General features: G+C 39.4%; 2 protein-coding genes across 4 annotated transcripts; both read left to right on the top strand.

Annotated features, from left to right (window-relative positions):
* The first annotated feature begins 218 nt into the window (after window positions 1–218).
* On the top strand, window positions 219–4944 carry calhm1b (calcium homeostasis modulator 1b). The gene is given in 4 exon segments (XM_030134570.1): window positions 219–473; window positions 969–1200; window positions 1203–1555; window positions 3632–4944. Coding segments are annotated over 3 exon segments (1050 nt in total). The 5' UTR covers window positions 219–473; window positions 969–1010; the 3' UTR covers window positions 4139–4944.
* A 1099-nt stretch (window positions 4945–6043) lies between these two features.
* Window positions 6044–14209, top strand: LOC115419664 (RING finger protein 122). Of its 3 annotated transcripts, none has more exons than XM_030134593.1 (7): window positions 6045–6707; window positions 6896–7287; window positions 8710–8863; window positions 10711–10753; window positions 11287–11328; window positions 12052–12134; window positions 13640–14209. In XM_030134593.1, the coding sequence occupies exons 2-7, from the start codon at window positions 7263–7265 to the stop codon at window positions 13758–13760; spliced, it is 468 nt and encodes a 155-aa protein (XP_029990453.1). In that variant the 5' UTR covers window positions 6045–6707; window positions 6896–7262; the 3' UTR covers window positions 13761–14209. The 3 variants fall into 3 exon arrangements, with proteins under 3 accessions (XP_029990462.1, XP_029990453.1, XP_029990443.1); XM_030134583.1 differs by having other exon boundaries at window positions 6903–7287; XM_030134602.1 differs by lacking the exon at window positions 6896–7287 and having other exon boundaries at window positions 6044–6707.
* The last annotated feature ends 275 nt before the right edge of the window (window positions 14210–14484 follow it).

Raw genomic sequence — 14484 nt, forward strand, 5'->3', positions numbered from 1 at the left:
TGGTTCTAAAAAGAAGGCCAGTCTTCACCCGAACAACAACCAAATTTTCCGACCAAAGGCACACACATTTGAATGGCCTGAAAGTGTTTTTGCATGTCTGGAGTGGTTAAACTACAGCTGAACACACTACATCTGAGGACACATCTACACAGTAAATTTAGAAGTTATTAAAAAGGGTGTGAATTGTTGAATTAAAAACAGTGTAAGCATTTTCTAAACTTTGCTTTAAATTCACTTTTGTAAAAGTGTGAGTTGAAAATCTTTTGTCACATCACATTGCACAAAGGTGTCTGTGAAGGGAGGGGCCTGATGACAGATGATGCGAAGGCTTTAAACATCACAGAGAGTTCGAGAAACACCTTTGAGCCAGTCACACGTACAATATTTAGTTACATGAAGAACCACTAGATACGTGCAATGGATATTGTCATTTCTTAATTTTTTTCATCACTACTTTATTCATCTACAAATAGGTGAGTGTATGTTTTTCTGTTACTTCTACCATAATTTAAACCATTAAATTGATCTATTTCCTGATATGTTTTGCTTTATTTTCTAAAACTTTCATATACAAAAAATTTTTTACAAATTTTTTATTTGTTTCTATTGTTTATCACATTTTCATCTATCTGAAACCAATGATTGACAATCCATTGTACATTATGTTAGCTGAAATGGTTTTATCTGCACTATTCTAATACAATATTTAATATTCCATTTAAAAATTTAAATTTCATTTACTATTTTAACCCATTAGGCACCAGTTTTTTGTTTGTTTGTTTTGTTTAAATAATCAATTTCAATATCAAGATTTCCAAAAGCTGTGTGTTTCATTTGGTTATTTTGCTTGTCACAGTATAGCAACTTTGGTGCTTAAAGGGTTCATCTTTATTCTAGCCTATGTATTTAATTTTTGTAAAGCATTTTGATTTACTCTGTGTATAAATTGTGCTATACTTGCCTTACAGACTTATTCACATTGTAACTAAGGATTCAAGAAATCTCTCAAGATGGATAAGTTTCGTATGATGTTCCAATTCCTGCAGTCCAACCAGGAGTCTTTTATGAATGGGATCTGTGGTATTATGGCACTGGCTAGTGCTCAGATGTACTCTGCCTTTGAGTTCAACTGCCCCTGTATGCCAGAGTACAATTATACCTATGGAATCGGGCTGCTTATTATTCCACCCATATGGTTCTTTTGTTGGGTTTTGTGCTGAACAATAATGTGTCCGTGCTTGCAGAAGAGTGGAAAAGGCCAACAGGAAGCCGGAGCAAAGATCCAACAATCCTTCGCTACATGTTCTGTTCGATCACACAGAGATCTTTGATAGCACCTGCAGTGTGGGTGTCCGTCACCCTCATGGATGGAAAGAGTTTCATCTGTGCATTCAGTGTCAACCTGGATATTGATAGGTTTGGGAATTTCAGCATCATGAGGGGATTGTCAGAGGTGGAGAGGATCAAACAACTGGCAAAGATTCCCTGTAAAGATTTAGTGGAGAATCAGGAAATGCGAGTGGCAGCATCACGATACATCAAGTGTATATCACAGGTAGCCTATTCTATGTTTTCATTCTCTGTTCACTAACTCATTCACTCATGTGAGGTAGTTCTCTGACAGTTTTTAGATGGCAGTGCTGAAAATAAATTACAGCATTTAGAGAAAGTACAGAGTTCCTAATGGCAAACATGAACAACACAGGAGAAAATGGAAATCAATAAATAACACTGACCTAAATAGAAATAACCATTTTTGATGGTTTCTGAATGTAATTACCCATCTTCTTTTTATCATCAGAGCTTTAGCTACAGTCAAGGGTAATTTAAAGTTGTACTCTAGGCCAGGGTGTGATTTGTCAAAAAACCAGAGGGGGGGGGGGGGGGCGGGGCATACATACATACTTTCAACGTCCAACTCCCGGGTTCTATTCTTCTATTATACAGTGGATCTTACATGAAATTTTCACAACTTCTAACCTGTATCCACTGGACACATAAATGCTGGGCCCCATGAATTTGTAACGTTTGCTATCCCCCCCCACCCCCTTTACATCATCCCAGTGTATGGGGATGTTCACGAATTCTGAGACTGCTGACAGTTCGGTTCAGGTGAACATTAGTGCCAGTAATGTTGGATATAGGTGTAAGAAAACTCAGTCACAACCTGCCTGTTTTTTTAATTGGTTTGTTGCCCCCCGGCACGAATTAAATTCATTGAGCAGAAGTTGGGATGTAAACGCCAGACAAAGTGCACCCTGCTCGAGGCAGTGGATTACACAGACTTCCCTCTCCTAATTTACATCTAATATATGCATCTTTAAAATGTTCTGTGTTAATTAATATAACACATTGGAACACTTTATTAAAATAACTGTGCTGGATCAAAAAGGACAAACTAAACCATGGATGGTTGTGCACCAGCATGTTGGATCATGTTCATTCCAGAACCACTTAGTCCTCGTGAAGGTTGTGGGAATACACCCTGAACATGTCAACAGTTCACTGCAGGGCTGACATGTAGAGACAAACAACCATTTGCTAACACAGGCAATTTAGCTTGACCAATTCACCTTTTGGTGCATGTCTTTGGAAGCCGGCATACCTGGAGAGACCCCAGGCAGAGGCAACAGTGTCCCACCCACTTATGTTAATCTCTACCCCAAATCTGGTCAGATGGATAATCTATGTAAGATCATCTGTGTAATGTAGGCAAAGGTCACAAACAAAAAGAAACTTTTACACAATATCTTGCACTAGTTGGCAGATGCTAACAGTTAACAGCCTAACATTAGCTAATGTGAGCTAGTTTATTGTCTAGTCTGAACCAGGCAAAAATGAATCTTATTATATTACATTGGCATAATGTTATGTTAATAAAGTCCTACTGTCTTTGAATTTCCTGTTTGATTTTGGAGTAAAAATGGTTGAATGTTACATGTAGATGAGTTGCAGAAAAATGAGCTTCATTTTCTTTAGAACCCCTAATCCAGTGATCCATTAGGTCATTATTTTAAACCAGTTTTAGGTCAATCCCACCCAAAATATGACCCAGCAGCCATGAATATAAAATTTGAGTTATTAAGACAGTGGACTGAGGTTGGAACCATTTTCTTTTTTCTTTTTTTCCAACATTTTATTTTTCAACTTGATAAGCAAATTTAATTGATTAGCTTAATATAAAATAGAAGTTTAATCCTTTTTTTCTGCCAACCTCCGGCTCCCTTTGCCCTTTGTGTTCAACAAGGCTTTCCTCCTCTCTTGTTAAGGGTATAAGTAAGTTACTAAATACATTATTCATTAAAATGGCAGCCTTATTCCAGTCCATCCAAAACACTGTTATTTAAGTCTTTGATCAGCAGACGGGCAATTACACAGGCTTAAAAGTCATGCATCTGAAAAATCTATTGATGTAAAGATTGTGTTAATGAGTGCTGAAGATGTCAAGAAACTGTTGCAAGTGCAGTTGGAACACATTAACAGTGGTGATGTGAAGTTTTTTTCAGATGCTGAGGGTTTAAACCAAAGCCTGTCTCTATATCATATGTACATATTTTCATATTTTGTCTGGTCAGTTTTTCTTTAAGGCTCAAACTATGCCACAGCATTTACAAATGTCTATATTTCACAGGCATGCGGCTGGATGTTTTTGCTCATGATGACCTTTACAGCCTTCATGATCCGGGCTATTCGGCCGTGCTTTACCCAGGCTGCCTTCCTCAAAACCAAGTACTGGTCTCATTACATTGACATTGAGCGCAAGATGTTTGATGAGACCTGTAAGGAGCATGCCAAGAGCTTTGCCAAGGTTTGCATCCATCAATACTTTGAAAACATCAGTGGAGAGATGCGTAGGATTCACCATCACCACAGGAATGACAGTGATGACGAAGACGAAGAAAAGAAGATGAGCGATGAAGAGAAACTTCTCGGCATCAGGGCTCAGGATGATATGAATAAAGTTTTGTGGAACTGGCACACCTGTAAACCAGCTCTAGCTCTCAGGAAGGACCAAATAAATGGTGAAACTAAGGGCTTACTGAATGGACATGTCAATGGCATAGCAAATGGGTTTGTACAGGGACACACCCATGACGTGGAGAAAAAGGAATGGGCAGTGTATTACAGTAAGGTCTGAGTTCAAATGAAAGACAAAGAAAAGCGCCGGTGGGTTCTTTATCTTTCAGACAATCAGATTGTTTCAGAGTTTGACAAAGGATTGTTCACTAAGTTAGTAAGTTCTACTTTTGTGCACTCATACAAGTAATAATATTCAAAGTGCATGAAACTGTGCTTGTCAAAAGATTTGTGGTTGATTTTACTTGGAAGAAGCAGTGGTGTCCTGGGTGTAGTGCAAAATGTGTTGTTTTTAGAGTCACAAAAATGTTTGACCTATTAGTCATGAATTTCTGTAGAAAACACTAAACTATTGGTTTCTAAGGAATAGCAGTTGGAAAAAATGGTTTATTCTTTAAAGTGTATGCTGCAGGAAAGAACTCCCATAACTGGCTAATAGTGACACATTACTACATTACTCTAACATGCTAATAAATATTTGTATTGCTCTTAAGTGTGAGGCAGTGTAAATATTGCACAGCTTAACTGGCCAAAAGAAAATAACTACTTGTACTTCATGCCCCCGCTCTTACTTGGCACATTTATGATATAGCAAATATTTGACGTGCCATTGTCTAAAGACTTTGATCTGGAATTGTGGAATCTAAGATCATTAGAACTTGATTATTCAAACAATAGAATATAGGAGTTACATTTTTTCTTCTCAAATCATGTCCTCAATCGACACTTCACCAGTGCTTCTGTATTTTCAATTGGGTAAATCTATGATGTATGCAAAAACTAAATGTTGGGATAGCCACAACAATTTACATGTCGCAAAGAAAACAAGGTCAACATTTGCATCTCTCTCCCTCTCTCTTATTTTCATGCTTACTCCCTACTTTCATCAGTAGCTCCTGTAAAATCCTGTTCACTCTGGCTCTGAGGAATTAACATTAACGGTTTAAAAAGCTTTTAACAGTGGGATTATTTTATAGGATGTTCATAACAGTAAATATTTATGACTGGTGAACATTTTCACATAACAATGGTTTTCTCACTATATTTCACAAGAGGGCGTGCTGGTACCGAAACCAATATCCTCCCCATGCCAACAACGACAAAAAAAACCCATAACTCTGTCATCTCTTGAGTTTGAAACCTGTAAACATCCAACTTAAGCGTGTAGTGTATTAAGGACTGTATTTATACTCGTGCATCTGTGCAGTCAATCCAGCTGTTCCTCAGTATTCAGCAGTAATGTCATTACTAGAAGAGGGGAGGGTGAATGAAAATGGCATGGATCCCATTGAAGCCTCTCCCTCCCTCTGGGGATTAGTGGAGCAGCACTCCCTTTGACCGTCTCACAGCTCGCCTAGTAGCCCAGCAGCTGCTGCTCTCTCCCTCAGCGAATTGGCAGCCAGGCCTGCTGGTGTGGGGGTGGATGTGCGACTTTGCGTCTTTGTCCAGGCTTTTATTTTACCTCCTTTTCCCTTGATATTCCCTTCTCTTCTCTTCCTGTCTCTGCCCACAGAGGTACCTCCTCCCTTCATCGAGGCTGTTCCTGCCTTGTCCCTCCGTTGCCAAAGAATGACATGATGTTTTTACAGAGAAAACACAAAGCAAATTCGAGAAATAATCAGAGCTTGCTCTTGCTTTGGAAATACTATGTTCAGAGGAGGGCAAATGAGGTTGCTGACCTCCACTTCATACAAATGGCTTTGTTTTTGGGTGTCAGGACATCAGCCATGAACATTAGTGACCAGGGCCTCCCTCGACTTTGCTGCAAGTGTCTCTCTTGTCTCCCTCTCACATATACATGCACAGGGGTGTGCGCATACAGTCACATACACATCAACATGCTTGCAGGCGCCCTATTCGTCAGTGTCTGGCTCATTCTGCCTTCCTTCTGCCTACAGATTGGAGGACAGAGGTAGCGAGGGAGGGCTGAGGGAGAGGAGAGTTGCGAGGCAAAACGGCTGGTCACATGAGCAGAGATCTGTTTACAAACCCAAGGCAGAGCAGAACAGAGCAAGGGGAGGAAAGGAAGGCGAACTGCAGGCTCTCTGAGCACCATTATGGATTGAAAGAGGAAGAGGTGAAGCCTGCCATGACAAAGCCAGCTGGAGGTTGGAGAGGCTGAACACAACACGCGCAGACACACTCATGAACACACTCTGCCTTTGTCTCTGATTTTTTTTTTCTCAATTGAAGGAGCAGATGGTTAGAGGGAGAGTAGGATCCCCCCTACGCACACATACACACACACACTCTGACTGACACACAAACAGACATACACCAGCAAAATACCAAACCCTGCTTGAGGACTGTTGTTGACTGCATGGAGCTGTCCTCACTTTGTTTGGGCTTTGAGGGAAGCACATCTTTGGCCTCTATACCGAGGAGGAATAACCCCTGCAACATTAGAGGATTGAAGAAGGAGGAGACAACAGAGGAGAGGAGAGGGGGATGAGAGTCGTGAAAATCCTCTGTTAAAAAGCAGCTTGGAGGGGAAGACAAAGCAGAGACTAATGCCAGATAATTACCTTCATTGTACAAGGAGTGTCATTTTGAACTGTGGATGTTATTGATCGTGAGGGAACATTTACTGCAGGAGCACAGTGAAATCAGGCCCCTTTTCTACTGGAAATGTAAGTATTTTCTGTTACTAAGGAGCTTGTGTTGCTATGACATTGCGACTGAGGGAGATTCAGCTGTTAACAATAACAACTCCTGAATGACACATGCTACGAGGCAACTGAAAACAACCATTCCCACTCAACAAGATTTCTTTGTCTCTTCTTCTCCTCTCCTTTTGTGATGACATCATTCTCACTAGGATCCAGGAGCACATGAGGTCTCCAATACTGGTCCAAACCCCCTCCCCAGTCCCAAATCTCCCAATCTTAACACGGAGTGGTTAATCCTAGATTTGGGAATGCTGGGTTAGCAAAAGATTGCTGAGCCAACAAAACCGCACCTCTTAAGGATTTGTGGAATCTGAGCAAATCTGAAAATCCTGATGGTTGTTTTTGAAGGAAGCTAACAACTTAACAAAAGAGTCATCCAGCTCAGGGTGACTGATTCCAGGCTCCAAACAGATTCAGTGTCCGGAGCTCCTGCCCACGAGCTTGGCTCTCATCCAGGGCTCAGCCTTCTCCTGACAGAGCCCGAATTTACTGCTGTTGCCCTGGGAGTCAAATTTCATGCAACCATTCCAATGGTGTAACGGTAAGTAAGTGGATTTCTCTTCTGTCTGCCAAATACACAGGGGTGGTAGCACATGTGTGGTATTTACTTGTACCTCATAGCTCAGTTACTTAGTTGCTGGCTGCTGGCTAATGGGATCTACATAATGGATGTGTTTGTGAAATGGTATTGACAGTGGAGGCCTCGGTTTGTGTTTTGAAGAAGCTGACAGGGCACTTAAAATAAGTCACATTCAAGGTCATGTTTGTTTTTGTGCTATGGCTAGTGTATGAATGTACAACTAAACAAATGTTTGTGTCTTAACTCATCATTTTGTCTCTGTGTGGTGATTCTGCCTTGCATCCATCTTCATCAACCCCACTCCTCATTATACTCCACTAGGTCTTTCCTCCCTTGTAAACCCCCACCCCCACCCCTCAGCCATGTCAAATTATACTACCCATACCCCCCACAGTCTGCAAGCTGGACCCATTCATTCACTCTAAAGAGAGACACATGGACATTTAGAGGCTGGCAAAGAGCATCCTCGCAAATTAATAGGAACACGTGTGGCCTGTGGAAGTGGGGCTTCCTCTGCTATTGTTTTACCAAATGGCCCTTATGTCCCCAGAGCTCATGCTGTTTATTATGCCCCCCCTACCCTGCCACCTGCAACACACACACACATTTCAGCATTACCAACAGAACCCCCCTCACACACACACCCCACTGCCACTTACTTCCATCCCCCCAGTGCTTACACTCACACACACTCTTTACCCATCACCCCTATAGGGTCTGTGTAACAGATGGTGGTGTGACAAAAGTTCCGTCTCTCCTCCATGTTTGTCTTGTTCACAGCCAATTAACATCCAGCCCTATGAGAGCCTCTGTTGCCACCACAGTGCGAGTCACAGCTCCTTGGGCACATCCAAACACCAGCTATTATGCTTAGAACTCCTTAAGAAATACTTTACAACCTGTGAATAAGCCACAGACACTCTGACACTTTTAGACATATAAGGGAAAACACACCAGGTAGTGTAAATAATGTCTGGCTCTTACTTTGTACAAGATATTAGACAGTAAAAAATATTATAATACAAAACAAATTCCTTAGCTTCTTACTAAACTCACAAAAGTGAACTTGTCAAAGGTGAACTGTCAATACTAACTACTTCACGCGTTACATTGTATACTGTAGGTCTTCTGGGAAAGTAAACACTGATGATTCAGAAGTTGCAAAGCAGGCAAAGCAAATAGCTTGCTATTTTGAAAGAAATGCTTAAAATGACTAAGGCTCTGAACAAACATATCAGCTGTAAATAATGTCATGGGACTCTCACACAAACACACTTACTCTGTGAAAAAGAAAAACACAAGTGGTGGTGTATGTACGTGAATGTACCGTTTTGTAAAGTCGACTTGGCATTTAAGTTTGTAATCTCTATCTGCATGTGGCAGGATGCCTGTGTGGTTTGGGTTCTCAGCGCTCTGAACAGTACTGCAGCATGGCGTCTGACATCTACCACCTTCCGCTCAATGTGTACGTCATTGTGCTGGGCATCGGCCTCTTTGTCTTCATGCTCAGCCTCATCTTCTGCTGCTACCTTTTCAGGTAGGTAGAGGCTGTGTCAAAGGGAGACATGCTGGGTGACATCTGGAGAGGAAGTGAGATAGGCACAGAGGAAATGTGGGGGAAGAAGCACAAAATAGAAGAAGAGACATGACCCCAGACTAAGAGGGCAAAACAGGCAGAAGAGGAAGCATTTTAGTGTGCAACAAGAATTAAACTGTATTCATAACTACCTTAAACCATTACAACTCAGAGCTACTGTTGTGGCAGTCCCCGAGTGATGTTTTTCTCTATTTTTAACTTTTCTTAAGTGATTTATCACCATTTATTCCAATATTATGCTCAGCATTTTGCATTCTTGAGTGAAAATCAGGTATTTCCTATATTTAATTTACAGATCACGATTAATGTCCATAAAAGCTCAAATTAAAGTTGAATGTTATATCAAAAACAAAGAGAATGGAGAAAAAAGTGACTTTTTCTGTAAAATATATCAATAACTGAACATAAAAACAAGTGTGTCCATCCACTGTCACTGATCCAATTCCATGGGTTTTACTGGTGAATCAATGTTGTAGAAGATGACGGTGTTTCTGTGTTCACTAAGGAGCCTCTAAACGTCCAAATGGGTCATATCTGATGACCACGAAAAAATGGCAAACTGCATTTTACACCAGTTATGTACATGAATTGATAAGAATAATGGATCAACAGTAATGTAACCTTTTATATCAGTAAATTATTTTGGTCGGCAGTAGATGTTTGGGTCTTTATAGGTTAAGAAAAAAATCCTAATTTGTGTTCATACCAGCAAACAGAACTGGTAACATTTTAAATACTGGAAAAGACAAATTGAAAAATGTCTTTTGTTTGCACACATGTGCCACTGCTGCAGGACTATTGAAAAGAAGAGCCAAACAGCTGATGAGTCAAATCTATCAGATGTATAAATATCTCTAACTTCAAAAATGCAGTACCAGTCACATACATAAACACATTTTTAGCATTTTAGAAATGTCTGAGGAATAATTTGTAAAACTAGCCTCTAAACCTGCATATTGGTGATGTGCATTGACAAAGCACAGAATATACTGCAAAAAGATAAAATTATATTGTTGTCATGGATTTTAGCTGTAACATTTAAAGGTCCAGGGTGTAAGAATTTGGGGGATAGTGGGGGGACAGTGCATGTGCAGAAATTAAGTATAATATTCATGTATGAGTGTATGAGATGAAACTATGATCTGTGTTTTTATAACCTTAGAATGAGCTATTTGTGTGTGGATTCACAGAATAAACTTTATAGCACGAAACACCTGACTTTAAGGTATTTTATTGTCACCTACTACATCTGAGCAGTTAATATCATTTAAAAAGAAGACAACAAACAGAACAAACTCTGGCTCTAATTGAGAGTTAGGGGAGGTGTATTCAGATGGTTGCATTCTGTAACTTCACTGCTAGATATCACTAAATATCAAAAACTATCAGTCTTCCATGCTGTTGTGGCTGGTAATTAAATAGAGGAGTTAAAAACTCCATGTGTACTGAAGAGTTGGATGTTGTGGAACATGTCTGTTGAGGCCTAAGTGTAAAGGATGTTTTTCCTCCCCACTGTCACACTTGGAGGTTTTGTAGGGTTTCTTCTCTATATAGTGATTTTAAGGTTTTGAATTGAACTAAGATCGACTTGATTTTTAATTAACTAAATTTGCTGTATTTACCACACACGTTCTGTCCTGTTCTTAAATATACAGTATATTATTTTTTGTTGATCATATGTAGAGGATTTATTTATTGCTGAGTAAGCTGCGTGGTTTAAGTTACAGTTGCTACTGCGGTGGATTCTACCATACAGATGTTGTCATCTCTCTCTCTGTGTCTTTCAGGTTGAAACAACAAGGAACCAGAGAGCAGTTCAGCTACAACGAGGTACGTCCAGTATCTGCGGTATCTTTCACCATGCCTGCACATGTAGCACCCACTTCTGAGGCTGGTTATAAATAATACTTACTATACTATGTCACGCTGTTGTTGTCAGCTGTGAAACTTAACACTACTCTTTATAGACGACCTTGACTTCATCCATGTGTCATTACCTACACTCTGTTAATCCAGTTCCAGTGGGAAAAGGTCTAATTCGGTACACAGGTAGTGACAGGGTGGCGTTATAGGTGTGGTCACAATTCTAACATTATTTTTAGAAATGGTTCAAAACATTGCTCTCCAGATGGAGCAGCCTTTGTTTGTCATTAGAATTTGATTTTTTTTTTTTTTTTTTTTTTTTACATCACACACACAAGAGTAAACAGCCCTCTTGCTGATATTTTTTAAGTCAGTGACTCTAGGACATTGAACCCATCTGAAGTGTTTGTTATACAGCATAGATTTCCTGCCAACATAATATTGCTGACACATCATTCACATGATCCAACGTGTCATCCCTTTCCCTTTTCTTGCTGTAGGTGGTGCTAAAGGGAGCAAGCAAGAAACTGAGCCTGCTTGGAGTAAGTCAGTGGTTCTACGTTTTCACATGTCTCTTCCAAGAAGCTGAAATGTTAGAAACTAGGAGTGGTACACATTTCACATGTTCCCTCCTGGCTGAGATGATCTGCTATGACCAAAAAGAGCAGGGTTTGCTTTGGTCACTCAATCAATTCCTCCCTGTAGATGTAATTAACACGCTGTATGCACAAACTGGGTGGAAATGTCCGGAAAATATCTTGTATCTCCAATGTAGCCATTAACTAAAAAAAAAAAAAAAAAGCGAGAGAAATACGTCTAAGTGACTGCTTGGCTTTGTGCTTCTGGATGAACTCTGGGCACCAGGAATAGCTGCACTCATTCAAAATGCATTATGAGATCCTTTCCCTGTCTCTTGTGATTCTTAAAATTGCTCTTTGAGGTTTTTACTTTTCTATCAAAGCTGCAGAGATAGTTTGAGCATAAGTTTGCTTTTCAGCTAAATTTCCAATCCGTTTCTGTTCAAAGTTAGGTTAAAATAGTCTTGCGATTTGAAAACAGCATTTCAAGAGACAGATTTATACTTAAGTTATGCTCCAAATGTTGCTGAAAGTAATCCAACTGACCACTTAGATGCACAAAGGCAGTGTTCTTGGCTGTGGTGAGATGCAGGCCGTCTGTTCAGTATACAGTAAACAAGAGCAGGAAATTAAAAATCACACAACTTTGACTCACTTGGGTTTTTTTTTTTTTGCTTGTTCTTGCAGCAAACTTGTGCAGTGTGTCTGGAGGAATTCAGGACCAGGGATGAACTGGGAGTGTGTCCGTGCTCACATGCATTTCACAAGAAGTAAGTGACTCACACAGAGTGAAATATTCCTGTTTCAGAGATGTGCGAGAATGCATCGACCAGGATCTGTACAGATAAAATATTAAAATACGAGCCAAAAATAATTACATTGCAATTTGTTTTACTACTGTATGAAACAGCTAAAATAAAAGAATTAAAGTCATGAACAGTGATGTGTTTTGGGTATGAGATTTGAAGTTATGAGGTTTTCTGTTGCATAATTTCATTACAAAACTAAATATGCAAATGCAAACATATCCTAAAAAACTAAACTGATACTTTTACTGTATTTTGGACTGACTAAGTATAATGTGTTGTTAGTTTTTTGCCTTTTTTTTTATGTTGTGGCCAAAAGAACTAACCATGTGGCTTAGGCAATGATCAAGATGCTCTTCAGACTGCTAGACAATAATAATAATAATAATAATAATGATAATGATAATGATAATGATAATAATAATAATAATAATAATAATAATAATAATGATATCCTTTTATGCCATAAAATTATATAATTTTTGTTCTGACAAATTTCCCTCTAAATCAGTGGCTACGATTAGCATAATAAAATGATCTGTAATGCCATTGTAATATATTTGTTGTTTATGCAAGGCTGTAATTAGGATATTTTGATGTTTACAAGTTACAATTATAATTGTTATGCATGTTCTACTACTAGATTTCTGAAATGTTCCGATTTCTTCATCTTCCACTCTGGACCAAAAATTCTGCCTTTAAATGTTATAGAAATAATGATTTGACATTTATTGGGGTACTTACAATTACACTGGGTTACAAAAAAATGTTTTTTGCAAGTTGTCGAGGTTTTTTCAACTGAATTAGGACAATTTTGCACCGCTAAATCCAAAAATGACATCTGTTTTTCTCAATCGGGTCAGGTTTTTTTGCTAATTTGATTTTGAAAAATTTGATCTTCTCACAAAATTGATTACATTTTGTGACTTTATCAGTTGATTTTTTATATAGTTCACACCCAAAATAGGTTTTAAGAGAAAAAAAATCATTTTCTAACAGGATTCTTGTTAGGTACAATGGTGTATTCACCGCAGATGTAGCAGAATACGTCAGGCTTATTTTTGCAAGATCTTCTAGTCGAAGCCATTTCATTCACCTGTAATATTAAAAAAAAACAATCATAAATTGGCAAAAGTAAAATCTTCAGAACTCGTTTATTGCAAGAAATATGAAAGAATTTTGTATCATATGATGTGAAAAAGCCCATAAATGTAAGCAAAAGTGTTAAAAAGCCAATATGTAGCATAGTTCAGAAAGTTGACCTGATTGAGCAAAATTAATGTGAGTTTTGGACTCAGCACACCAAAATTATCCTAAATCAGCTCAAAAAACTTAAACAATAAATTTGTTGTTGGCCAGTGTTATTGACCAATATGTAAATTTTTTATCATGGCTGCTATTTCTGGCCATAATCACTCCGTATACACTAAACTCACTAAAGTTTTGTTTTTGTATTTGCATCTCATCAGGTGCCTGCTTAAGTGGCTGGAGATCCGCAGTGTGTGCCCCATGTGTAACAAGCCCATCCTCCGGCTCCACACAGACGCTCCCCAGGGTGCTGAGGGCCCTATGGACCCAGAGGAGGTGTGAGGGACATGAGGAAGAGGAGGGGGGAGAGAACAAACCTGACTCCCTCAATGGAAAATACACACATTAAAAACAAACAAACAAACAAACACTAATGGATGATGGACAGCGGTCATTGTAAAGACATCTCACAGGATATGTTGATAATGATCCCAAGTGGCCACACCTCGCTGCTGACCTTTGAGCAATACGCCTTGGTGGGTAGTGGATAGCGGCGGTGCCAAAATGATTCGGTCAGATCGGTCAGGGAGAGGGTAGATGAATAGGATCTTTTCATAAAAATGCTCCTAGTTCTACTTCCATATTGCACTGTTCACCAAAAAAAGAAACATGACAGGAAAGGAGCCACATTAGAAAGCAGGAGTTTCATTGCCACTGTCACTGGACAACTAGTGCAGCACTGCCAGAGACAAGAAAAAAAAAAAAAAAAAGACAACTACAGGCATTGAGAGGGACATCAGAATACAGGACGAGTATGGATACCTCTAATATCTCAGGGGTGTTACCAATACAGCCAGCACAAACCATGTCCGTCACCCTATAACGCTGTGCCACACATGCATATTCAGTACTGCCAATGTAGGTGAAATGCTCTATCGCAGTCAGGGTCAGCCACCACCTCTGACTCAAACCAAGACCAGCGGGATGACAACTATGACAATTTAACTCGACTATATTGTTACCGATTGTGTCCCAGGCCCTTTCCTTTGAAGAAGAGACTGATAGA

This window comes from Sphaeramia orbicularis, chromosome 1 (genome assembly GCF_902148855.1).
Source record: "Sphaeramia orbicularis chromosome 1, fSphaOr1.1, whole genome shotgun sequence".
Classification (NCBI taxonomy): domain Eukaryota; kingdom Metazoa; phylum Chordata; class Actinopteri; order Kurtiformes; family Apogonidae; genus Sphaeramia; species Sphaeramia orbicularis.

Bases quoted from the DNA above. Each gene is read 5' to 3' on its own strand.
- LOC115419664 (XM_030134593.1), top strand. From the start codon at position 7,263: ATGCAACCATTCCAATGGTGTAACG. The intron at 10,754-11,286 runs GTACGTCCAGTA...TTCTTGCTGTAG, and splicing joins AGCAGTTCAGCTACAACGAG to GTGGTGCTAAAGGGAGCAAG. The intron at 11,329-12,051 runs GTAAGTCAGTGG...TTGTTCTTGCAG, and splicing joins AGAAACTGAGCCTGCTTGGA to CAAACTTGTGCAGTGTGTCT.